The 26,531-nt window shown below is 38.1% G+C and overlaps 7 protein-coding genes across 7 annotated transcripts; 4 read left to right on the top strand and 3 right to left on the bottom strand.

The window, feature by feature from the left end:
* Window positions 1-1,010: 1,010 nt before the first annotated feature.
* Window positions 1,011-2,308, top strand: PHYBLDRAFT_115639 (hypothetical protein; the record flags this gene model as incomplete). Its single annotated transcript, XM_018428473.1, has 2 exons — window positions 1,011-1,049; window positions 1,115-2,308. The coding sequence occupies 2 exons, from the start codon at window positions 1,011-1,013 to the stop codon at window positions 2,306-2,308; spliced, it is 1,233 nt and encodes a 410-aa protein (XP_018288353.1).
* Window positions 2,309-2,982: 674 nt separating this feature from the next.
* CaMK7 (calcium/calmodulin-dependent protein kinase) lies at window positions 2,983-4,661 on the bottom strand (the record flags this gene model as incomplete). Its single annotated transcript, XM_018439818.1, has 6 exons — window positions 2,983-3,172; window positions 3,278-3,868; window positions 3,958-4,202; window positions 4,287-4,340; window positions 4,432-4,528; window positions 4,609-4,661. Coding segments are annotated over 6 exons (1,230 nt in total), but the record flags the coding sequence as incomplete, so codon positions are not given.
* Window positions 4,662-7,770: 3,109 nt separating this feature from the next.
* Window positions 7,771-8,342, top strand: PHYBLDRAFT_60213 (hypothetical protein; the record flags this gene model as incomplete). Its single annotated transcript, XM_018440612.1, has 2 exons — window positions 7,771-7,793; window positions 8,012-8,342. 2 exons carry the CDS (start codon window positions 7,771-7,773, stop codon window positions 8,340-8,342), a joined length of 354 nt encoding a protein of 117 aa, XP_018288351.1.
* Window positions 8,343-8,450: 108 nt separating this feature from the next.
* PHYBLDRAFT_126623 (hypothetical protein) lies at window positions 8,451-9,604 on the top strand (the record flags this gene model as incomplete). The annotated part of the gene is made up of 2 exons (XM_018429114.1): window positions 8,451-9,077; window positions 9,175-9,604. Coding segments are annotated over exons 1-2 (1,008 nt in total), but the record flags the coding sequence as incomplete, so codon positions are not given.
* An 8,567-nt stretch (window positions 9,605-18,171) lies between these two features.
* Window positions 18,172-21,458, top strand: PHYBLDRAFT_60210 (hypothetical protein; the record flags this gene model as incomplete). Its single annotated transcript, XM_018440611.1, has 7 exons — window positions 18,172-18,584; window positions 18,678-18,732; window positions 18,786-18,910; window positions 18,978-19,058; window positions 19,087-19,648; window positions 19,719-19,888; window positions 19,994-21,458. 7 exons carry the CDS (start codon window positions 18,172-18,174, stop codon window positions 21,456-21,458), a joined length of 2,871 nt encoding a protein of 956 aa, XP_018288349.1.
* A 164-nt stretch (window positions 21,459-21,622) lies between these two features.
* PHYBLDRAFT_135389 (hypothetical protein) lies at window positions 21,623-23,575 on the bottom strand. Its single transcript, XM_018429716.1, has 2 exons — window positions 22,285-23,575; window positions 21,623-22,197 (listed from the first exon to the last, which is right to left on the bottom strand). Exons 1-2 carry the CDS (start codon window positions 23,371-23,373, stop codon window positions 21,694-21,696), a joined length of 1,593 nt encoding a protein of 530 aa, XP_018288348.1. The 5' UTR covers window positions 23,374-23,575; the 3' UTR covers window positions 21,623-21,693.
* A 676-nt stretch (window positions 23,576-24,251) lies between these two features.
* On the bottom strand, window positions 24,252-26,331 carry PHYBLDRAFT_177975 (hypothetical protein; the record flags this gene model as incomplete). The annotated part of the gene is made up of 8 exons (XM_018437934.1): window positions 24,252-24,501; window positions 24,562-24,787; window positions 24,894-25,057; window positions 25,137-25,199; window positions 25,417-25,525; window positions 25,586-25,778; window positions 25,876-26,089; window positions 26,190-26,331. 8 exons carry the CDS (start codon window positions 26,329-26,331, stop codon window positions 24,359-24,361), a joined length of 1,254 nt encoding a protein of 417 aa, XP_018288347.1. The 3' UTR covers window positions 24,252-24,358.
* Window positions 26,332-26,531: the final 200 nt, after the last annotated feature.

The following is a 26,531-nucleotide window of genomic DNA, read 5'->3' as shown; positions in this document are numbered from 1 at the left end:
TGTTTTGTTTTGGGGGTATATTGATACTAAGAATAAGGCTAGAGTAGCTTAGTATCTATACTCCTTGTAAACTATAAATTGTAAGCAAGACTCTTACTCGAAGCTTTTTATCTACAGTATGTGCAAGAGCCTTATTTTTTCTTAGTACTTATTTTTGCTCTGAAATGTGGCGTCTCAAAATAATGAAATAAGGCGTAAGAACTGTTTGGTTCTGACAAATTTGTAATCAAGATTAGTACAAAGGAGAAGCTGTATAAACCTTATATGTTGTCATAGCAAAATACACTCCTTTTCAACTCTAAGGATTTATCATTTCCTCCTGCTTTCCTATATATTTATAAAATAGTAGCCGCCGCTCTACAGTTTCTTGTTCTCAATAATTCGTTGTTTTAATTATACCCAATAAAGAATGTAAAGGTCGCTCAAAGTGTCAGATATCCGATACTGAGAAGCTGTGCGCAAATATCACCTGACTTGTACTTCTTGTATTCACCATGAACTACATTTCACATGTGTTAAAAAAATGTATTAAGGATACAATTATACACCTAAAAAAAATATCTTTCAAATTTGAATTGTAATGAATTAAACTAAATAATTTGAACAAGCTTCTTCTTTTATTTTGCATTTTTTTTTTTAAAAAAAAAAACCAATTTCTGGTTAATATTTATATAGATTATTTAAGGTTGGATAAAGTACCCATATCTAATTGAACCTTGATAGGGACCAGATCCAATGTTATGCCTAACAGGAATGTAGTCATGCTATAATACTAGATATAGGTCGAAATGTACTTTGCATGTAAGAAGGAACACGATCATATACGGTTCCTTTTGCACATCCAACTTAAAAAAATGGTTGTGCAAGTTTCTATCGGTCTTGAAAAATACAAAAACGTTTCTTTGTACTTGCCATTAATTTTGTATTTAAGCTCAAAAATCAAATAATAATAATAATAATAGCAACATACTAGCTCTCTCTCTTTCTCTCTCATCATCATCATCAACACCATGAAGACCGTAACCTGCACCGCCCCTGTCAATATTGCCGTAAGTAAAAAACAAAAAACAAAACACATGATAAACATGACAAGTCACTAAATGTCAATGTTCAGGTCATCAAATATTGGGGCAAGCGCGACACCCAGCTCATCCTCCCCACCAATGACTCTCTATCAGTCACTCTTTCCCAAGACATCCTTCACAGCAAGACTACAATCTCGGCTGCAAAGGAGTATTCCGGAGATCGTCTCTGGTTGAATGGCAAGGAGGAAGACATCACTAAGAACAAGCGCATGCACAACTGTTTCCGTGAAACACGCGCTATCCGCAAGGCCGTAGAAGATAAGGCCGCTGCTGCTGGCCAGCCAATTGAGCTGTTGTCAACTTACCCCGTACACGTCTGCTCAGAAAACAACTTCCCCACTGCTGCTGGTTTGGCATCATCTGCCTCTGGTTTGGCTGCTTTGGTTTTCACTCTCGCAAAGCTGTTTGACTTGCCCTCCGATATGTCCGAATTGTCGCGCATTGCTCGCCAGGGTTCCGGATCTGCCTGTCGTTCACTATTTGGTGGCTTTGTCGCCTGGGAAATGGGTAAGGAAGCCGATGGTTCGGACTCCAAGGCTGTCCAGGTTGCTCCCGAAACCCACTGGCCTGAGCTTGAGGCATTGGTGTGTGTTGTGTCGGATGCCAAGAAGGGCACTTCTTCTACAGAGGGTATGCAAAACACAATCCAGACCAGTCCTTTGATGGCCGAGCGTCTCAAGGTTGTCCCAGGCCGTATGGAGGCTATGAAGAAGGCCATTCTTGCCAAGGATTTTGAATCATTTGGTGAACTCACCATGAGAGACTCCAACCAATTCCACGCCGTCTGCTTGGATACCTTCCCCCCTATTTTCTACCTCAACGACACCTCTCGCGGAATTATGCGTCTTATCCACGAGTACAACCGTAGCTCTCCTGATGGCAAGATCAAGGCTGCTTATACCTACGATGCCGGACCAAATGCTGTCATCTATGCTCCCAAGCAGAACATGCGTGAAATCATCCAGTTGATTGCCCACTACTTCCCAGGCACTGACTCTGATTATTACTTTAAAGATACATATGGTGTTCTTGGTGGTGCTGCTCTTGGTGAAAACTATCTGCCTGCTGCACACACTTCATTTGAAGAAGTCATCCCTGTCCACCCCGTTGGCAGTGTCAGCCGCCTTTTGCACACAAAAACTCATGATGGACCCCGCGTTCTGTCCGAAAAAGATTCACTGTTAAATGAACAGGGTCTTCCCAAGCGTACCGCACAAGTATAAAGAATACCAACCTTTTCTTCTGTTTTTCTTCTTTCTTTTCTTTGTTTCTATACAGTCTCCGTTTTTTTTTCACTTCACTAAACATAGAGTATGACCTCAAATATATGGCTCTAAATGTATATTTACTTACTGGGATAACAGTAAATAAATAAAATAAAATAAAATAAAATATACAACATCTTTTCTTATTATTTATATTGGTCGACACATGAGATTTACAAGAATGGAGGTTGCTTTATTGATTGTAAGTAAAAAAGAAAGAAAGATGAATTTAGACCTGTTTCAATATGCAGAAGTTTGAATTAATGTACAATTGGATAAGACGATGAAGTAAATACGACCGTAAAAAATATATAATAATATAGTGGACAAGGGGGAATATACACATGCACGTCCTTTATGTCTTAGGCACCAACAGTAGATGGCTCATGTTCGTGAATACGACGGTTTTTCAGTAGAGTAGCTTTGTTGAGATCCAGCTGAAACACATTACGACGTCTTCTTGACATTGGAGTTGATATCACAGGCACTTCACTGTTCACAATTGGTTGTTGCTTATAAGCTGCTGGGGCAAGACCACGACTCTGATGTGCTAGCTGTTCAGCAATTGCCATTCTTGTACCCTGGGATTCTTCTTTTTGATTGTGATCACCTTGAGACGTGTTTTCTTCTCCTTCTCCTTCTCCTTCTCCATCTTCTTCTTCAGATATAGAATCGTAACCACCGATGAATCCAGCTTCATCATCCACTTGTTTACGATTGCCAGGAACCTTTCGAGACTTTTCTTCTCCCATACGCTGAACAGCATAAGTAATATCAAGAATTTCCTTTATAGATGCCACGCCAGGCGAGAAAAGATCCTTTCTACGGGTGGACTTTTCTTGAGTTGGCTGTGTGGCTGAGAGAGTATTTTCAGGAGTCTCGTAAATCGCCCTGTTCTGACGCTGTGCTTTTTGAGCTGCATTGTACATAGCCTGGGTTCGTGCATCAACAACCTTTTCGGTACGTGCTTTTGTTGGTAGTGGGTGAGCACTGAGGGGTTTCTTCGGGGGGAAAGGACTATTGGTTACCCAAGGATGTTCAAAGAATTCTTCGATTGTGTATCGTTCATTGGGATCCACACATAGTAAGTTGCGAATCAGATCCTTGGCCGAGTCAGAGATTGGGTCCCACCAGGGACTGAGGAAAGTGAACTGGCCTCGTGCGACCTTTTCTGTTAGTGCGCGGATCGACTCGTCGTAAAAGGGAGGGAATCCACAGAGAATGGTATAGAGTACACATCCAATAGCCCACATATCCACAGATTTAGAGTATTTTTGATCTCTTACTATCTCCGGGGCTGTGTAGCCTACTGTACCGCATGGTGTTAGAGTAGAGTTGTCCCAGATAACCTTGGATAAGCCAAAGTCGGCGATCTTGACTCGGCCTATTCCGCCACCACCTACACCAGGTACAAACAATCCCTCGTCTTCTTTGTCTTCATCGTCAAATGTATTTACAGGGCTTGTTGAGGGTACAATCGGGATAGGATCGAAAAGAATATTTTCAGGTTTGATATCACTAGAAAACAAGAGTATTGAGTATTGGTTGTTAAGTTGAGATATACAAAAGTAGACACACACACACACACACACTTTGTGGACACTTACCGATGAACTACACCGCACTCTTCGTGTAAATAGCGAATACCTTGTGCCACTTGGACGATAACATGGCGGGCAAGGTCTTCGCTAAAGTAAGTAAGTTTGACAATCTGGTGAAACAGTTCGCCTCCTTCACAGAGTTCAAGGACCAGAAAGTAGTAGTCGTCTGATTCAGAGAACTGGGTCAATTGAACGATATTTTCGTGCTTGATGTTGCGCATGATTTGAACTTCTTTCAAGATATTTGCACGCTATTTTACTATATTTATCAGTCTCCAAGCATAATTCTTCTTTCTTTCTTTATATATATATATATATATTAGCTTTAATTATACCTCGGTTGCTTTTGTCTTCTTTTTCATGTTAGGATGAAGGTGGTTCTTGCCATTCTATATACACAGACCCACAAAATAGGATTAGTTGTGTACATACAAACATAACATATATATTTAAAGAAATAGTAACAAATGAAAATCTTACCTCGGATGCTGTAAGCTCATGCTTTCGAACAACTTTTATGGCTACCTTTTTATCAGTTGCCGTATCTAATGCCTTGTAGACATTCGAAAAAGCTCCACTAATGATAATAATTATGTTGGTAACGAAAAAGAAGGTTAGTAGTGAATCTAGGTTGGAATAGTTGGCTGTACAACTTACTCTCCGACCTTTTCCAAGATCTCATATCGTTCTAGGCCTGGATAGTAAGGCATCTGTGTCTTGCGTTGTTTTTCTTCTTCGACTAATCGGACTGCTACATCAGCTGATTTCTCCTGATTGTCTTTATAATGTTGATCATTAGATTAGAAAACAAAGCAAAAGAAAAAGGTATATTTCATTTGTTACTGATATGAACAGTATATAATGATAATACTGATAGAATTGTAGGGCTTACCTTTTGTCTGCTTCTTCTTTTGGAAAAGGGTTTTGATTTGGTTGAGCATATTTTTTGTTTGTATTTGACTGCAAAGTGTGATATTGGTTGATTTGATTTGATTTGCCTGTTTACTTTTTACAAAGACTTTGGGGATAAAGAAGAGAAATTAGAGTAAGAAAAAAAAAGAAAGTTAAAAAAAGTTAAAAAGAATAAGATGGGAAGGAGGAGTGGAAGAGTTGAACAAGGTATTTTCAAGGTTTCTTATTAACAAGAATATAGTTTTTTTTTCCCTTACTTCTGTGAAGAGAAATGACGACAGTGCTGAGCTCGGACATTGGAAATAAGACGAAGGTACCCAAATAAGGTACATATATTACAAAAAAGGTATCCGGTCTATGTCATCATTTGGTTACACTGTTGGTCTTGTTTTTTTTTATCATCTAACCCACCACAGGGAAACCAAATCCCTGCATTTTCATTATGAATTTTTAATCAATACATAAAGAAAATGACTGAGAGAATGAATGATGAATATTAATTCCATACACACAAATACACATACATTGGAGAGTGTTTTGTGTACTGTGTTTTATAATACAAGATAATTTATATAACCTTTTCAAACAAATATTTTAATTTTCTCTTTTCTTACTAAATCTGAGACTTTTAATAAATCTGAGCATATCATTCGCTCCATACAAACAGACAAAAAAATTTTAATCACAAGACAAGATTACTTTACAATCGCATTATATAAATGAATCACAATTATTATTTTTATTTTTATTACTTTGTTTCTTATATGACATTACGGTAAGGTGCAAAGCTGATTGTAACCCGTGTTATCTGATGTTTCCTTCGTCAAATACTGCCAACTAACAATGCACGTGGCAAATCATTTACACTTTACAGCCAAAACTATTACAGATTTTGGCAGTAAGAATTGTAACAGATTTCACCTTTTGCTTGGGCTTTCTAACCCCGTAAGCTTCATATAGAACCCAAAAAAAAGGGGGGAGGACCCCTATGGACAGCCTGGAGGGACAACCTGGCGGGACAGCCCGGACATCCTGAACGCTAAGTTTAAGAGGACGGAATTTCTTGGTGAGGGGGCGACATTCTTATTCTACTGGAACATAAATCTTGGCCTTTTTTTCTGGCATGGAATAACTCTATCTGGTTCCTAAGGATACAGAATATTTGAATAACGACATTCTTTTGTACTTTTCAGAAAAGGAGTGGATAGGGATTACTTACCTATTGGTGCTGTCAAACTCTGGGAATACAATTAAGTGAAAGAAAGAGAAAAGTGCGATACGCGTAAGAAGGCTAATAAATAGTAAAATAACAAACAAAATTGCGTCACAATGTAATGACAACAACTTCTTATAATCCTCTACACAGCTGGCTATTGATATAGTGTATTTGTGACATTATTATTATTTCTTTGTTGTCAAGTCTAAATTTAGGGTTACTAACTGAATATACACGATTTGTTTTTCATATGAGACAGTGTTTTATTATTAAATTGACCAAAAGTTCAGTCGTACGTCCTAAAAGAAGAAGAGTTAGGGACTTGGAGAAAGAGATAAACACAAAGTGTGCAGACAAAGCAGTAAAGCTAATGCATACAATGAATATAATATTTTTCAGGACACGCCATTTTGCCCTGAAGGACCAGAGAAAGACACTGGGCCCTGGTCGTGTAACCACAATTTATTAGTCCGGTTAGATAGAAATATCGTTTCCGTGATATTGCTAAAAAATCTTTTAAGTTGAATTTGTTGCAGTTCTGGATAATAAACTGACGACAGCTTCAGCATTTGTTTTCGCTTTTTGGTATTCATGATATTAGAGTAGGTGTTGTTCTATAGCAAAATACCCACTTCTATATTTGTCGAATTTGTGTATCTTGGTTTAAATATTTGTATTTCAGCAGATTTGCTTTCTGTTTTGAAATTGCCACAGAATTCTATTGAACTATCACAAAATCTATGGCAATTTGATTTGATTTTGCCACGACACAACACCCACTCTAATATATTCTAGTTCTCATAGCATTTTTTTCTTTAGTTTTTTTTCATTAAAAAAAAACTAGTGTTTCAATTTCAGTAATCTTACAGGGACAATGTGTCTTTGTAGGACACGACGTTTTGATCTAATCGGACAAATAAATTGTGGTTACACGACCAGGGCCCAGTGTCTTTCTCTGGTCCTTCAGGGCAAAATGGCGTGTCCTGAAAAATATTATATTCATTGTATGCATTAGCTTTACTGCTTTGTCCTCACAATTAATTATAATAGTACAAGTAGATCTTTAGGGACCAGATAGAGCTATTCTATGCTGGAAAAAAGTCACGATTTGTGGTCTGGTGAAATCAAAATGTCATTCCTCCATCAGGAAACGTCGTCCCCCTAAAATTAGCGTCTTACCCTACACAAAAAAATATTTTGCCTTTTACTACCAAGCAACGATTATCATGATCATAAAACGAAGTCAAACAATATAAATATGCTTTTATGTTGATTATTCTGATGAAAATGCTAAAAATGTGAAAAGAAAATCAAGGATCTTGGTGTGGAATAGTGGGACATGCTCGGAAGTCTCCTTCAAATGATAAATTTGAGAACAGGGTAATACTTTTGCAGAAAATGGTGGAAAACTTGCAAAATCGCTCTTTGGCAAACAGAGTTAAATGTTTGCTTTCGGGATTTGTGAGGTGGTTTTTTTTTGGTGTCTTGATTCTCTTTTTTCGTTTGTCCAAGAAAGGTAAGCAGAACATCTAAAAGTTAATTTTTATTCGTCCAAAGAAAAGAAACAAGCAAACTAACATCGTCTCAATCTCAAGTAGAAACACTGTAGTATATAAACTAGCACAGATGAAGTTAATAATAGCCATATTTAGAGATAATTGAAACATTGGTAGATTTTTAGAGATATGAAAATGAAAAAGGACACAAAGAATAAAAAGGTAATTAATTAACGGTTGAGGATTTCATGTGGCAATGCGCACCAGCCAATTACTGCCATTCAAAATAGACCATGTTTTGAAATTCTAACAAGAAATAAATAAAGTAAAAAAAAAATACAAAAAAATACAAAAATGATTTTCATTGGATTTATTTATTTATTTATTTTTTCTTCTGGATTTGTCCTGTACAAGGCGCCAATTGAAAACAAAATATAAAGATACCAATTGCTGTTCTTGTCCATGGCACCACAGAAGCCAACGAAGTCACCTCACCTAGACACAAAACCATAAACAAAAATAACTCAAAGGAAAGTGAATATTACACCATACTACACTACACTATACTCCAAAACACCTTAATCTTTAATCGATTTTGCTCCACAATCTATAAATTAATATTGACAAAGCCTAATGGCCAGTTGCCATTCGGGGGTTCAAAAGGCCGGCTTGGAAGAGGAACCAAGCTGTTTTGTATCAAAAGCACCTTTCTTGTACGTTACACTGAAGGACGAAATGGTATTTTCCATTCATTCGCTCCCAAGTAAAGAAACAGAAAAGAAGAAGAAAAAAACGGACTGTACAATGATGCACCTTTAGACTTTCCTGAACACGCTGCTTTGTGCACACTTCTTTTTTTCTCTTTTTCTCTCTCTTCTTTACACACACAAAAACGACGCTTCATTCCAACCACAATTCGCTACCATGGGCCAGCATGGTAGTAAACAGCATGCACCTCTCACTCTTGGGTATCTTGATCGCACCACCAATGCCACCATCACCAACCCACCTCCTATCGAGCAACCTGCCCCTGACTTTGTTCTCGAAAACCCACACCTCTACAAGCTTGAAGTGGCCTGCTGCTGCGACACACCCGAAAGGGACCGGAACATCAATATATCTCAAACCGGGTTGGCAGAAGTAGCTTCCCAAGAGTGTACTGTCTGCCAGAAAAACAAACGATTTTCGTTAGTGCGCAAAGATTTAGCTAAAGACCTGGAATATATTGACGAAACATATTATCCCCCAGAAGAAAACACTGCCGAATCGGATCCTATCCAGCTCGACACCGAACACCACCAAGACGACGATAACGACGAATCAGACCCTTTGGATAGCTCTGTGAGCCAGGGGTTAACAAAACTGACGATTGGCGAAGCCACCCCTGACAACAAGTCCACGGCCCTATCTAAACCTTCCCTTTCGGTTGATTTGTCTGGGCGGGCACTTGTTCGACTTAGTCCCACAGTTGGCTATCTTCAGAATCTCACTAAACTTAATATGTAGGTCTTTTAGAGATTATAATAGTTTGGTTTATTTACTTTACTTATAAAAAAAGTTTTTTTTTTTAAAAAATATATATATATATAAATATTACAGATCTCATAATCGAATAACCAGCCTACCACGCACCATTGGTCACCTCAAAAACCTCAGAACTCTCAATGCTTCACACAACCTTCTCGAGTCTTTGCCAGACACAATTGCTTTTGTAACCATGCTCAAGGCAATCAATATATCATCCAACAAAATCACCAGTCTACCCAGCTCGCTTGGCTCTCTCCAAAAGCTGGTCATCATTGTGGCCCATGACAACAAATTGACTACCTTACCCCGGGAACTTGTTCGCCTCAGGAAGCTTCTGTCGCTCAATGTGTCTAACAATCCGATCACAGCAATACCGGCCGAAATTGCCACCCTTAAATCATTACGCAAGCTTGTGGCAGAAGGGTGTGCATTCGAACAAGAATTTGTCACCAATCTCCCTCACGACCCGCCCTCGCTCTTTGAATATTGTGCACGATCCATTGTTAGACAAGAACTTTACATTCCAAGCCAAGTACCGGATCACATCAAGGACTATCTCACAACAGCCAACGAATGCTCTTTCTGCCAAGGACCCTATTTCAAATCCTTTGTTACCCGCAAAAGACTGATCGAACGCCAGGACCAGAAATTCATTACACTCGAACACAGGCTCTGCGCCGCTCATTGGTCAACTGAGGATGACCGTCTAATAGCTCTTTTTTCAGAGCCACCCGAGACCTCTATTGTGTCTACGGCAGGATGTGTGCATGAAACCGCCACTGATATTCACAGTAAACCTAATAAACGATCGCCAGAAAGGAGTAATACTTACACGAACCGTAGACACGCTGCCTCTAGCTCTTCGACTCTTTTCAATCGCTCGATGTCTTCAATGTCACACTCTTTCAGTCGCAAGAACTCGGATTCGACTGATTCACTTAATATACCCTCTGCGAGATCTGAATCTCCAACCCCACCTTTTACAGCTACAATGCACAGTGTCAGAGCTCAGCCCAGCTTACCGGCTTTGCCCACCACGCGCAATTCGCATCATGAGCCATCAGAAGCATCACCTCAAAGTCGCATCACCCGCACAGCTTCTAGCATCTCTCTTGCTCGGCGATTTGCGGCTATGATCTCTTCACAACCTCTTCCTCACTCACCAGACACATTCCCTGAAGCTTTTTCACATGAGCAGCCACAACAGTCGCACACTGTTGATGGTACCGAACAATCTGGTTCTGGAAGTCATGGATTTGAAATCGCTCGCATCACAAATAATAATAACAACAACAACAACAATACAACAACAACAACAACAACTAGCGCAACAACGACAACAACGACAATGCTAAATCGTAACTCTTATGGTTCTGTGACTCGAGCGCGTATGAGTGGAGTTCGTCCTGTACAAACTGCGCTTATCATTGAAGACTCCCCAAATGACACATCTCTTCCCGACCAGGACACTTTTCATTTACCAAAGTCTCCTAATCAACGTGCATTAATTTCTGGTTTGCCACACATAGGAACTCATCTTCGAAATAGAAGCGATACCCTCTGAATAATGGAGCTTGATAAAACTGTCTACATCTACACCTATACATATACAAACACACACAAACACACACACATACACACACATATATATATCTATATATCTATATACAACGCCTACCATATTTATCTGAGATAAAAACAAAATTTGGCAAAACATTATTTTCTTTAAAATATATATATAATCATATAATTATACTAATATCAATAGTAATAGTAATAAAGAGAAAGCGAAAAAAAACAACAACAACAACAAGTTCATATCATTATTGGATTTCTATTATGTGGTTATTTTGCAAGAGTGACTGAATAATCTAATGTAGTGGTTTACCTAAAGGTTGGCTCTTTATTTATCTTCTTGAAGAATTGGTCTTATTTTAAGCAGTAGTAATGATAATGATATGCTTACATAATGTGTGCCTGTCTACTAATCACTGACGCACCATTCGATTTTATGAGATTATGTTGGTTGACACTATTTTATATTAAATAATTCATTTCTCTTTCTTATGCTTTCTAAAGGTATTTTGGTGCTATTATACGTGTATCTGATTACAAAATTTTTACATAGTTACCATTATCTATATATGTTACTTTTATCTTCTTGTACCAATTTTATGTGATCATCATCGCCATCATCAGAACAGTAATAAAATAAGAAACTGTGCTCATTTTTCATTACTCATGTTACTTTCTAACATCACAAGGCGCAGTTTTTATTTTTGGAGATTTTCATTTTGTGTCTAAACTTAGGACTTTAATTGGCTTTTGTCCCTATATATCATACCTGTTTTGAACAGATTTTTTTTGATATATAAACTATCTATAGTTTTCTTTTATTATTTCTAAAGCCCTAAAATAAGCTTTTGCATTCCAGCCGCTACCCCCCCCTTCAAAATAATAATAATAATAATAATAATAACAGTAGATATTCTACTCAAAGGCTTGAAATTTAATGATTAGCACTAAGGTTTGGTGCCTTGTACCCTTTAGTTTGCTTTTTTTTTCTGTACTTAATAGAAAGCAAACAAAAGGAAGTGAGGGGGGGGAAATGACCAGAAAATGATGCAAGGGAGATTTACTAAAGTACTTTAATCATGATATGTTCCTTCTTTCTTTCTTTTTTTTTGGGGGAGAAAGGGTGCAACATAATAATAATTATACCATACCAGATGACGGAACTGCAGAGGCTTCCCAAAGAAACAACCTAAAGCAAAAGCAAACATAGTCGTTATAAGTATATACTATGACTGAATATGTATATTTATATAGCATAGATACTTTATATCAAAACAATGCTATTCTTATAGACCAAGTAAATCTCAGATTCTACGTTCCATGCCTCTAATCGCTCAATGGATTAGGCTACAGCCCTAGGTATAAATTTTGTGCCTTCTTTTTTTTTCTGTTGAAGAATATACTAGCATAAAGTTACCATAAACATTTGCAGATCTTAAAGCAGGAACTATACATTTTATGTATACTATATGTACACTATATTTATATGAAGGCAAACACGATTGAATCGATAATGAGAGTTTTATTTAAAGAGAGAGAGAAAAAAGGGTAGTTTAAAGGAGAACCGTTCCACAAGGGCTGTTTGGAGATATTCAAGATGGCGAAGAAGAAATAAAATATATATATTTTGGTTCCTACTGTGTGGTAAGTTTGGGCTATACATTCAACATCCCTTTTGTTTTCCTGTCTTATTATTATTATTTTTCCTTTCATACTGTGTATTGCTTTCTTGCCTATTTTCTCTTAAAAATGTAGTCCACTCTTTGCTTTAAATCTTCACACACACGCTCATGTGTGGCCAAAATTTTCTCCCTCCAGGTGTCTGAATATCCTTTTAGGAAGACCTGGCTTGGCAAAACCAATAAATATAAATTATATGTATCTCAATAGAAAAGACCATAAAGAAATAAAATTAATAATTGAAACATCCCAAAATACAAATCAGAAGTGAAATATCTACAGTTCCAAGCTAAGCACCTACACATCTACACATCATCGCTCTATCTCTGTGCTCAAAAGGATGCTGTTAATTAAGATTCAAGAGTAACTCAGTCAGAACTATGAAAACAGCTTGTGTACCTCTACAAAAACTTTGTATTCCTATCTTTTGTGTCTAGGCTTTCGGAATCAATATGTAATATACACATACTTTATACCCAAATCTACAGTGAGCATGATGGTTAACGCCAACAGTGCTGTCATGTGAGATATACACCAATCTTTAATAGGTTTCATGTTCCTGACTGTTGATTACTTTTAAGTCATACTCTTTAACACCAACAATAAAGTCCCTCTTTTTTTATATATCTTTCTTTTGACGTTTAATACCAGCAGCTTAAAACATATATATATATATATACAAAGGTGTGCCTTATGTAAGTATCGAAATCAAGGCAGTTGGAAGTTCAAGTAAACTAAAACCTTTAAAGAATATACCAGAGGAACGAATACAACAATTGTCTTGATCATAGTAAGGACAATTAAATAGTAGCAGCAATAGTAGTAGTAGTAATACGAGAAAATAAACTTGGATTTCAGAAAGACTTGAGCCAAATTATCGGGTTATCAATACAGTTTTTCTTTCCCTTTTTTTTATTTTTATTTATATATAATTTTTTATAGCTCCCCTTTCGCCGAGTGGTTACTACAAACATCACTCGCATTTCTGGCTCACATTTCGATACAAAGCACTTGCAGTCGATCATATGCACGTGATCTTACACAAGCGGCCTTGGTCGACCACCTTATTCTTTTATCTTGTCTTATTCTTCTTGGGATTCCGCCTTGTCCCTCCACTTCACCATCCCCACATTTTGTCATCAATCTGGCTCTTCTTCTATCAGGCAGCATTATCTCAGGTCTAATGAACCTATCGAATCTTGTCCATCGTACAATTGGCAACGACAACCAAGTGCCCTGTCTCTTTAACTCGCCCTCGACAATAGACGAACGCCGACAAAATTCAATGATAGACCCAAATCATCGCCTGGGACATGCAGACATTCACGACAAAGTGAGCACATTTTCACAAAAAAAAAGAGACTGTGTTTCTTTCTATATTGACTGACTCCTATTTATTTATTTCTTTCTTTCTTGTTCTCATTGACAACCACAATCCTACTTTACACAGAATGCCAGCAATATGTCTGTCGTTAATATGCCACTAGAACCAGCAATTTCCCATGGTCCATCCACGCCACATTCACCATCCATCGACAGTCTTGATCAACACTCGTTTCCCTCCTCACCTCAACAACAACACCACCATTCACCACCATCAAGTCCTGATCCACCCACCTACCTTGTTCATCCTTCCTTCAAACAAGAGGCCGACGTCCTGAATCTCAAGATACGACAACCCACATCACGTCCTATAATCACCGGAAAGACAGTAACGAGTGAGACACTCGAGGATGGCTATATTCAGTTTGTATTACGCCATGACCCAGACTATATTGGCGATGGTATTGAAAGTTTAATGTACGTAAAGCGCAAATTTTCTTCTGTGCCAAAAACAGGCCATCTTTCATACACAACCTGGGATGTATATATGCTGGTACGAAAATTACATCACCAAGAGGTAGGCAATGCTTTTTTTTCTTTATTTTTTTGCTTCTATTTTTTTATCTCTCTTTATACATATACATGATAAATAAATGCAAAGATATCTATCTATCTTTATACATACATACATATGTATATATATATTTGGATTAAACAAATGGGGTTTTGATATAAATGTGTAACGTTGGGTTGCAGATCAAAAATTGGTCACAGCTTGTAGGAAAGCTTGGATTGGCAGATATGGCTGGTCGACCTCAGTTTGCCCAAAGAGTGAAACGATGGATGCACAAGTACAAAATTGACTGCTATTTTGACTATCTTCTCGGGAATCCATTTGATTTTGATGCAGTACACGAACAATATTCCGGTTGCTTGATGCTCGGCAATTATCAGAAACGAAAACCAGACGTACGCCACCAGACTCATGGCACCACTTCTGGTGATGAATCTTCTCCGGGATATGCACACTTCAGATCAATATCTAATTCAAAGTCTAATAATTCAAATTCAAATTCATATTCATATTCATATTCAAATTCAAATTCAAATTCACACACTTCAAAAAAACGGCGGCTTGGGCTTAATGAAGATGACCACAGCAGTATTCTCACTGATGAAGAACATCTAGACAACGAAGCTAATTACAAGACCGAGCTTTATGGATATAGCGAAAGTGATGATCTGGATGTGGATCATGACCGAAATAACCATCACAATACCCTAGGTAGTCAAGACGACGAAGTAATCGGTAGTCAAGACTCACATACAGAAGAAGACTGGAGCGACGAAGAGAGGGGGATACCTAATACATTTTACAATGTCTCCCCATATGACACTATAAGAGATGATGGTTATGATGATGAAGAAAAAGAAGAAGGAGAACACCAAAAACGAAAACGAAAACAAAAACAACAACAAGATTTTGATATTGGTGAAAATGATGATGATGAAGATGACGAAGAAGAAGAAGAAGAAGACGATGGCGAGGACGAGGACGAGGACGAGGATGAAGGCGAAGATGACGTAAATGGTGATGAAGATGAAGAGGAAGAAGATGAACTGATATCTTCTTCGTCATCTCCTTCTCCAACATTGTCCTATCATAACATTCCTTATATTTCAGCGGCTGGTCCGTCTGAATCTTCTTCCACCTTTTGTAACAACTGCGAGACAGTCAACAAAAAGGTTGTTTCAATCGAAGACGCCATGTCAGAGCTCAAAGGTCACATACTACTACTTGAGACTAAACTAGAACAACAATCACAGGCAAACGAAATCAAATGGCAGAAAATGATGCAACTTGTACGCGATCGGGAAAAAAGATGTGAGCGATATGAACGATGGCGTAAGAAACTATTACAAGACCTACTACGTGGGCCGACGGACCAAAAGAAACCAAACGATTCTGTAGAATAGATGGTGGATGTACAACTTTATAATACCATATTACACCTTAAAAGTTGAATATCTTTGATTTATTTACTTGTATACATACCTGTGTGTGTGTGTGATAATGTTTTGCAGCATGAGCTTATACAACAACATCAACAAAATGCACAAGAGAGGAGGAGAAGGAGGAAAAAGAGCTTATACTGGCTTCTTTATTTATCTCATATACCTTAAGAAGAAGAAAGTGATCCGCTTTCATTTTCATTTTCATTTTCATTTTTGGAATGCACGAAAGAGAATTACGAGTGGTCCCATTAATACTGAAGAATTGTTGGTATCAGTAATTACTTCCACATAACCAAAAGAATAGGGAAAAATATATTATATAGAAGTTACTTTGGCGATTATTTATACGTTTTAATTAAGGTAATCAAGGGGTCTGTACAAACCTTATTATCGCGCGCAATTCACTTTATACAGCATATATATATATATATATATATATCTGCTTTAAGTTTAGAAATTTGTTAACCTTTTTCTATGAATCAAATTTGAATTTTCAAATATTCTGCTTACCTTTTTTGGAAAAGAAAGATTCAAACAAAAAATCCAGTCTTCCTACTTGTTAATCATCTAAGCTTATAAGAAATACGAAACTGTGTAGGTTTCAGCGATTAATTGACCTTTCAAAGATGTATAGTTTATTGTTAACTTGCTACATGACTATAACGTTGGTCGTCATATTCTTAGCGGAATTATTATCCTTTTGCCAAAATGTGGAGCATTTACAGAGAAGTCCTTTGATTTTTATACAGTTCTGCACTATAAGCTAATCCAGATTACATTGAAAAAATCATATTTTCTAAACCTTTATATTTTTCTTCTCCTTCTCCTTCTTTTATTACTACGTAGATTTCTTATATATCAATACCTTTAAGCAAGTTATTGTCTTAGTAAAAGGTTAATAAATAGAATCATTGATCATAACAAAATATAATATATATATAAGCCTATTACATAGACTTAAACCCATTGATTATTTTTTACTAATTCTGGAGGAGCCTTTAGCAATTCAAAAGTTTATCTTGAGCAGGATATTCAAAAATGTTGAGTAGCACTCGTAAGAAGGCCTGCGATAATGGCTCTAATATATATATATAGGTATTCTACAAGCATCTGCAAGTTACAACTGTAGTCGGAAGACTTCGTGTTTTTTTAAAGGAAAAAAACCAAAAACTGAATCACTAAAGGCATATACTTTGATAAAAGAGAAAAAACAAGCTTTAGAAACTCGCAACGCAGGAAAAAAAAGGGTTGATTTTCTGCTTGGCTTAAATGAAAACATATTGTTGTTAGAGTTTCGGATAAGCTCTTGCTCGTTCTATAAATTTTACGACTGTGAAAGTTCATCAGTTGTACCAGCAATTTATCTGGGGTAGATCTAATAGCAATTTTTCATAAAGTAGTCATTCGACAAGGCATTCTGAAGTAGAAAGTACGTATCTCAGGGTAATAGTCGATGCAGACAGATAGAAATTAATTTGATTATTTATTTTTTGTTTAATCTTTTTGATCTGTTCACCTCATATTTTTTTTATCATAGATTAACAGCTATTTATTTATCTACATATAAATCGGTCAAATTTTCATTTTCTGGTTCCTGAACCCCACAATAAAGAATAATGCAAGTTAAAATACTTGAGTGAAAAAAAAAGAGGAGGTACACGTCTCATTTTCTGTCTACATAATCACAAAATCTTGTCGTAATAAAATCAGGTGCTTATTTCTCTAGCGTTTTTTTAAGAAAGAATTCTTGTAAACTATACAATTCATAGATCAACTAGTTTCCTTTATTTCCTTGTGCAATCGACCAAACTCTCCATAAACACAGTCTGCGAGTACCACATATATAACAATTTACCCTTGGCTAAATCTATTTGAGAATCTGTGGGGTGATTATGAATTCCCTGCCAGGAAGATACATGGGGTGTCAAATGATATTACTTCTCTAAAGAGCAAGGAACCGTCAATGCAGTCTATAACTCTCTAAACTTTTTGTCAATCTTATCAGCAGTAGATAGATAGAATAATTTGCTACTAAATGTCTATAGTTTATCTATTCATTAGACTACCTCAAGTATGTACCTTGAGTGGGAGTTTCTTTTTTGCTTTAAATTGATAAGTGCGGGTAATATTGGTTGTTAGACTTTTGAAATTGAAGCTTTTAACCCAAATCTCGCTGACTTGGTATTCATGTCTTTATCTTGTAAGTGTTGTAAGCATAAACTATACAGTATTATATATGTATACGCTGGATTATTTTATTTTATCTTATATATCTCCATCCTCTTCCTAATTGTGTTCGATTACTTTCCTTTGCTCAGAGTACACCAATTTGCTTTTCTTTTCTTTTGCAAAACGTAAATCACGCAAACCAATAACCTTTGCTAGGTAGCATTCCCGGGTTTTAAAAGAGCGCCTGGTAATGCTTGTTATTCTAGACAAAGAAACCTTTTGAGGTACACCGGATCATGCTGCATCATGCTACGATTCAGTCTGGATGGAGATGCACCAGATGCCACCCGTTACCATGCCGACTATTGCGAGCCACTATGTCCTCCATCGATGTGGTGCACAGAAAGTCCTTTTCTTTTGCCTCCTCTACCTAGACAACCATTTTCTGTGATAGATCAAGCCCTTGATCGCACGTGTGATCAAAATCAATCTCAATCAAAACCGCCTCCATCCGATACAACTGACGAACAAAACCAGTCTGACCTTTCAGAAGACGATATCTGGACTACAGAGTTACCTCCCTTACCATCATATGCTCTCTCATGGGAGAGGCTGAGCCAACCAACAACATATACTCGTGAATCATTAACCAATCAAGGCATTGGTACAGCATTCTTAACAGAAGCACCACTAAGCGTTAATGAACCTGCAATGACAAGGTAATAATTATAATCTACCCATACCTGTTCTTTTTAAAGTCTTTTTTTTTTACTCTATTATTATGTTTTTACTTATTATTATTACTATTGTAGCTTAATCAAAGACACATCTACGTCTCTTATCGTCAAAGAATACCACCTAGTCAAGGTATTGTTTCAATCCATTTAGTTCAGTAACTTAATTACTTACATGCTTTATAGTGTCTAGTAGAAGCATTAACTGGGTCTCCTTCTGCGTGCTTTAGATGGGATTCTTCTACAAACACATTCCAATCGCGTGTACCACATCTTCGTTTACTGGGTGTTAGTCCAGGGGAGCTTGAAGGGTTAGTGAGAATTTTGATTTTTTTTTTGAAGATTGAATCAAATGTTTATTTTATGTATTTTGTGTAGAGTTATTTCCGTAATCTTGATTTTTGGAGGGAGATTACGAAGACTAGGAGATGTTTCCAATATGTGTAGAGCAAATCCTAGGTAAATTACATACATTTACGTAATATAGACAATACTTCTTATACACTGGCTTACATATTAAAGTCTATATCAGTAAATATGGATTGGTTGGTATGTCGTTTGGATGCTGTCTGGCCGAACTTCATCTTCACATCCATCAAGCCATCCTATCTTTACCGCCCACTATCAGTCTTCTTCAAGTTCATCAATTTACTGACAGCTTCTCGTTGGTTATCGAGCGCCTTTCCTGTTTGTGCTGCCTTGAAAAATTGAGAGACGACACTCCTTTTGTTGTCCAACAAGAAATCAGAAATAATGGCTTCTATATTCCTTTTGGTCCTGATCTTCTCTCTTTATTGGCAAATGAAGTTAAGACCTTTGATTTTTCGACGCAAGGAAATTCGGCTCTTTACAAAGACATCTGTCTTGCGCTATTGTGCGAGACTAGCCGTCCTTACCTGGATATTCTCAGCCGGTGGTTGGGATTGATGGAAGAAACAGGAGATTCATGGGCAGTAGGCCAAGAAGTTTTTTTGTGGGATCCTTACAATGAATTCTTTGTCGTTGAAAACATGACGGTCACAGAAAATGGGGAAGTTAGACGCTACAAGGTATTTTTGTTTTTGTATACCATGGTGAATTAAAAACAAACCAACTATAACAAAATGATATATCCTCTAGTTGAGAAAAGAGCAGAACTTTCCATGGTGTATTGATCCACAGCAGGCGGACCAAATATTAAGAGCAGGGAATTCACTACGACTACTACAGGAGTTTCAACCAGAAAATTCGCTGTGTAGTATTGGAGATACTCATCCAGTAGTTTTGGAATGGCAAGTAATAGATCAAAGGTAAAATATTAAGTAAATAGAAATAAAGCTAAAAAATTATATATATAAATATATTTATTATAATAATAATCATAATAAAAACTTTGGATTTTGTACAAATGTAAGCTGTGTAGAAAATCCTCAGCTACCCACAAGTCGGACTGACGTTCCATTGGATACCGAGACAAGATATTCACTGGAATATGCGCTATTACATGATACCAAAATGGAAGAACCTCGAGAGCTACGAATTCCGGTCCTATCGGATACCTTTCCCCAAGGAAAATTTATAACTACGTTAGAGCGTCTGATGGGATACCGTTCAAACCAAGACAGTCCTTCATCTTTTGTTCCCACTCTTGAAACTATTGTTAATATCAGTCTCTACAAACCCCTACACTATTGGTGTCCACTCTTAAACACTTCTGCTATGTCTCTCCTTCTTCACAAATTTTGTCTCAAGGATCATCTCGACATCCTGCATCGATTCTTTCTATTTGGCGATGGTACATTTGTTTCTGGAATCACTCGCGTCTTATTTGCTCAAGACGAACCTACATCTACTACCCAAACCGGTCTTAATCTTGGTCGTGACAAAACTTGGCCACCTCGAGCTTCAGAGCTCCATTCGGCCCTTCGTCTTGTCCTAATTGACAGTATTGCACAATTACCGAATAGGCTTCGGCTTGAAGAGTCTATTACGCAATGTGGTCGCTTAGAAACTCTACAAGACCTCGTGAGCTTCTCAATACGGCCTTTGGCAGACCACAACTGGGTGCGTCCTAGTAAGGTTGAAGCACTCGACTTCCTCTCAATGACTTATCGAGCATATCCTCCTCTCTCCCTCTTTATCACATCTGGAACGCTTGAGAAATACGGTAGATTGTTTAGTTTCCTTTTACCGCTGTTACGTTTACAAGCGTCCACACAACGTTCATTTTACCTCTTACATCCTCGCTGTACTCTGGTGTCACCGTACCCAGAAGAGCTTTTGCACACCTTGGGATGTGTCCGATTTCAGATGAACCATTTTATGAATGCACTGTGTGGATTTGTATTTGATATGGCTATTGGCGCAACGTGGGAATCATGGATGACTCGGCTGGAACGTCTTCATACCGGGGAGCCCACCTCCGATCCTCTCGATGAGGCCTTGGGGACTATGGACCCCGTTACATTTGGAGAGTACCATGAACACATCCTGGATCGCATTCTATTCCAGTGCTTTCTCAAACAAAACCAAAAGCCTATCATGAATCTTTTGCGCAAAGTTTTCAAGTCAATACTGGTATTTGTCGACCTTTTGGAATCAAACCGGCGTGATGACGAATGGGTGAATCAATGCAAGTCATCTTGCCGTGTATTCCGTAGACAAGCCTGGCATTTTGTACAGATGCTTCGCCGACTTGAAGATAAAGGTATTGGTCGCTTAGGAAATATGATGAACTCGTTACAAGATCAAGGTAAACTTGGCGTGTTTGGTGACTGGCATGAACAAGTAGAGGCCAAGCGTGGACTCGAAGGGTTTGTAAAGGATTTATTGCATCGATTAAGTCAAGGAGGATGGTATGAAATAGAAACCACAGTGTAAAAAAAAGGGCCTATTTTTATTATCTCTTTTATATAAATAAAAATTAAAGGTATATATGTACAAAAAATGAATCTAATAAAATGATCCAAAGAATATTCAAAATGAAAATAAAATAAAATAAAATGCCATGCCATGCCATGCCATGGACTTGGTCTAAGATTACTATTATTATTATTATTATTATTATTATTATTATTACTATTACTTGGTCTTTTTCTTTGTCTTTTGTTTAATTCTAAGCTGTAGATGCTCTAGGTACAGTTGGCTTGCGTGAAATATTATTTCCAACCAAACGATCCTTGAGTTCAGCGGCCATGAGAGCACGCTCTTTGGTTACTCCACCGAGAACAGCCGAGTTTTCTTGAGCACGGCGCAAGAGGTAAGGAATGACTTCATGAATTGCGCCATAAGGAAGGTACTTATAAATAGAGTATCCGTGACGGCCGAGGGTGTATGAGATAGGATCCTGCATGCCAAAAAGCTGACCAAAATGGACCACACCTGCATGGCGAGATACATTATTTTTTTCCATTTCCTGGATCGTCAAAATAACAGAGTCTCTGTTGTGTGATGCAACCATAAATACGACAGGGGAGTTTGAGGCCTGGACTGGTTCTCCTGTGGTCTCTTGGAAGACCTGTAACTTTGAGAGCAAAAAGGTAATACCACCATTGTAAGATGCGTGGGTGTCCTCGAGTGAATCATGAATAGGTGAAGGATAATTAAGCTGTTGTGCGCGCTAGAAATAGAAGAGAAAAATAGAAGGAAATTCTTATTAGCTTATTTTATTTTATTTTCTAGGGGGTTTTTTTTTGTTTTGTTTTACCTTGCGTTCAGACACCATGTAAGCACCGCGAACCAGTTTAGCAGCAAAGGTAAAATTGTTGCGACCTGCACGCTCCACATCCAACTCAAGCTTTCCCTGTGCGGACTTGGTGTACATTTGATATGTATTGAAGACAACGGGCCCACTATTATCCTCAAGTGTACGCTTATTATATTTCTCTTGGAGGTTCATAGCAATATAGTCAATAGCTTCCTGGAAATAAGACTGCTCGGCGTCAACCATGATTCCTGTCTTGAGTTCTTGTCCCAAGCTACAAACTCGCTCTAGACGTGCAATCATACGGTCATAAGCTTCCAACTCCTCCGCGTCCAAAAGCCCTTCCCCTGGTTGTGCCTTCCACCATATGTCGCGATAAGGCCCCTGGATGTCGAACAGTTTTGTAAATTCTATCCGATCGAGACTGAGCTTCTCTTGGCGCAGACGCTGGACCACCTGAGTACGCATGATCTTGTGTTCCTCAGAATCGGTAGGCAAAAGCTTATTAATAATTGCCTCGACACCGTCGGCATCAACCTTTCCAAGTTTCTGGTGGTCTTGAAAGGACAGCTGAAGGCTGGCAATGGCTTGGTTGAGACGCAGGAGAAGGGCCGGGGCGCCAAAAGCAGTGATCTTGATTGCTGCAAACGCACCAGCAACGGAATTCCCCTGACTTGCTGTTCGGATTGAATGCTCGGTCATACGAGTAATTTTTTCAGCCATGGCGTCTTGCTGCTCCTGCGAGGGACTGCCATCGGCAAGATCTGCTTCCACACTCAAATCGAAAATACAATCGATACCAGACCGAGATAAGCGACTCATTGGTTCAAGACATTCTTCTGGATTTTCTCCTCCACAGAAATGTCGGAAGAAAGTATTGCGGATCACATAGTAAACAGGAGTCTCCAAGCCAACCTTCTCGGCGAACTCAATCATTTGAGGAGCGGCCTCAACAAGCCAGGTAAATGAACATAATTTGTACACAAACAAGGCCAGAACAAGTTCCGAGTTTGATTTGGCTTGCATCACCGTACGGCTCTGGTCATCCAAGAGTTCCGCGATCGTTGTAGATGCTGGAGTGTTTGATACCATGGGACCACTGGCTTCGGCTTCTATAGCAGGCTTGGTTAAGTAAAGGAGCGAGGCGGCCGTTGTTAAGGCAACAGCTGTAGAGATTGGCTTGAATGCTGCACGAAGTTGCGGTAGAGGTGGTTTGGTAGAGAACAGACGCTGGGCTGGCAGTCCAGGCCGAATCCCGGCTAGAGCAGGCACACGACGATAGATAGAGCGATACATTGTAGGTTTTTAAGAAAGAAAGAAAGAAGAAGAAGGAAAAAGGTGATTAGGCTGTTGATAAGGTGTTGCTTTAAATAAGTATCCAAAAAAAAAAAAAATAATAAAAATAAAGATTATATAGCAATTTTTGGTCTGTTAGAACACTTGCGTAAAATAATAATAATAATAAATTTAAATATTAGCAGTAAATAATAAGTTTCAATTTAATAATAATAACAATAACAATTTTTGTTGTTCAAATTGCTCATTTTCCTGCCAAAACATCCATACTTGCCATCTTTGAGTTTTTCGCACGAGAGAACCAATCAAAATGACTTTTGAGCAAAAGTGACCTATTTGACAGCCTGTTTGTACACAGTATTTGATATAAGGTTTACTTTTCTCTCTAGTCAGTTAAGGCTAGCGATTGTACAAGCGCGGTTACGTGTTATTGCTTGTATACCTCTTTGCATAAAGCCGCTTATGTATAAACTTAACAAGGGTACGATACTCATAAAGAGTTTATATACTTTGGGATTTTTTTTGTAGATCTACCCAAGAAGCTCTTCCAACATATCCTTATTTCGAACAAAATTTCCCACGTTCATTCAATACCCGCGTTTGATCATTCAAAGCCTCGGGGCGTCTCAAAAAAGATAAGGTAGCAAAAACCCAAACTAGAACATCAAACCACCGCTGGTACAAAAAAGAATCTTTTTTTTTTGTTTTGCCTAAAACGTTGTTTTGTATCTTACGACTAGAGTTACACTGAAAAATAAAAATGTACATAGTGCCCTTTTTGCTAATAGATAGGAAACGAAGGATCCACGTTCATGGACCAGCTGTAAAGCCCACCAACTAAATCACGTGCACCCTTAATCCCATGTTTCTCCAAAAGACGCACAGCCAGCTGCGAGTCGTTTCCAAGGCGACAGACAACGAATACTATACATAAAGGGGTTACTGTATAAGTTATCTCTGTACACAATCCGGGAAATTATCTACCTTGATCACCCGCAACGTCCAGCTCGGACATGGATTTCTTAATGTCCATGATTTTGTTCTCGAATTCATCAATGGGCACACTATGACTTTCTGGCAGCCGGCAGATGTCATATTGGACAGGCGGTCTAACATCTAATAACAGACTAGGCTTTTGCTGCCGAACATGAGCATCGTACTCACACGCTTTGATACGTTCGTGAGGTGCAAGTAAGAATAGATCCTGGCTCTAATCCATATATAAAATATAAATAAAAAAATAAAAATAAAAAAGGGGGACTATAATCAACATTGATTGGTTCGTCTTATTGATCTCATCACTACCACAGTTTTACCTTGTCAGAGTCAGCAGTGCCACAGAATTCAGCATAGTCTATCAGATCTGTGAGACTTGGGTTATCTCCACAGGCAATACAATCTTTCTTGCGCCCTCTGAGTTTCATGGTTCTGAACATCGGTGTAGTTAAACCACTGAATATAAGAAAACTAGGATCATCATCTAGTAGTAAGGTTTTAACGTTGGGTAAGCTAAACTTCTTGTACAGACACGAGGGTTTATTATATTTCCCAGAACTTACTGTGCAGTCCTACGGCTACTTTAATAGCCTCTAGTGCTTGAAGTGTACCAATGACACCAGGAACTAGTCAAAATTTGTCAAAAGAAAAAAGAAAAAAAAAACACATCAGAAGGGATTTTTATAAATCGTATTTTGACAATTCTTATTGGATTGGATTTCTTTCGATTTCTATCGATCTCTCTTTTGGCTTAATCTCATCGGGAAAATACTTTTAAGAAAAACAGAAAATAATAATAATAATAATAATAATAATAAATATTCTTATTACTACTTCACTTACTCACGCCAAGCACCCCGCTTTCAACACATTTGGACACAGTATCGATAGGTGGTGGTACGGGGTGTAGACAACGATAACAAGGTCCGTTGTTATGGTGATACACTGTCAACTATGATTGTAATGAATTTCCAAGAGCTTGGAGGATGTTTTTCATGTAAATCAACTTTACCTGGCCATCCATACGAAGAGCACTTCCAGATACCAAAGGTTTGTTGGCCAATACACAAGCATCACTCAATAGGTAACGAGCCCCGATATTGTCGGTCGCGTCTATGACAATGTCATACTCTCGGATAATTTCCAACGCGTTTTCACTCGTAAGAGCAAATGGATAGGTTACAACCTCACATGTGGAATCAATCCTTAATGTATAAAAGATTCAGTAACCCCAAAAAAAACCAGAAAAAAAAGACATTTTCTATGATTCGTTCTTATGTATATGTATATCATTCATCTTACGCGTGTACAGCTCGCATAGCAGATTCTGCTTTGCTGGTGTCTGTGCTTGCCTCGGTGTGGATCACCTGACGATGTAAATTGTTGACAGCTACTGTGTCAGGATCAGCAATTCCGAGTCGACCAACACCATTTGCCCCAAGATAAAGAATAGCAGGAGCGCCAAGACCGCCAGCCCCAACAACAAGAATTGTTGTATTGCGCAGTTTGAGTTGCTCTAAAAAAAAGGAGTTTTGTTAATCCACAATCATTCTAATCATTCATGTGCTAAATAAACTTGCTTGCGATTCCAAAGTCGGGAAGGATCAATTGCCGACCGAAACGCAAGATCTCTTCTTTAGAGAGTGCATCTACTTTCTTGAAGGATCCTTTTGCAGATTGAGGGGCAGGGCCAAGTTGTGCCTCAAGCTCTGCGATGCGCTTTCGAAGTCGTGCGTTTTCTTCAGCAAGAGAGGTCATTAGAAAAGAAAGAGAAGGATGTGACTGGGGGTAGCTTATGCCGAACACTTGGCTTTCCTTTTTGTTAAGCCCAGTAGTGTTTGATGCTTACCAAGACAGATATATAAATAAATTAAAAGGAACCCTTTTGGGATACTTTTAACTGTCAAAATAAATATTATGGGCCATATTTCTATATTGTCTATTGTTTAATTCATGTC

Source organism: Phycomyces blakesleeanus (genome assembly GCF_001638985.1).
Source record: "Phycomyces blakesleeanus NRRL 1555(-) unplaced genomic scaffold PHYBLscaffold_19, whole genome shotgun sequence".
Taxonomy (NCBI): domain Eukaryota; kingdom Fungi; phylum Mucoromycota; class Mucoromycetes; order Mucorales; family Phycomycetaceae; genus Phycomyces; species Phycomyces blakesleeanus.
This window is presented reverse-complemented; position numbering and strand designations above follow the sequence as displayed.

Bases quoted from the DNA above. Each gene is read 5' to 3' on its own strand.
- PHYBLDRAFT_135389 (XM_018429716.1), bottom strand. From the start codon at position 23,373: ATGGTATCAAACACTCCAGCATCTACAACGATCGCGGAACTCTTGGAT. The intron at 22,198-22,284 runs GTAAAACAAAAC...TTCTATTTCTAG, and splicing joins ACATGGTGTCTGAACGCAAG to CGCGCACAACAGCTTAATTA.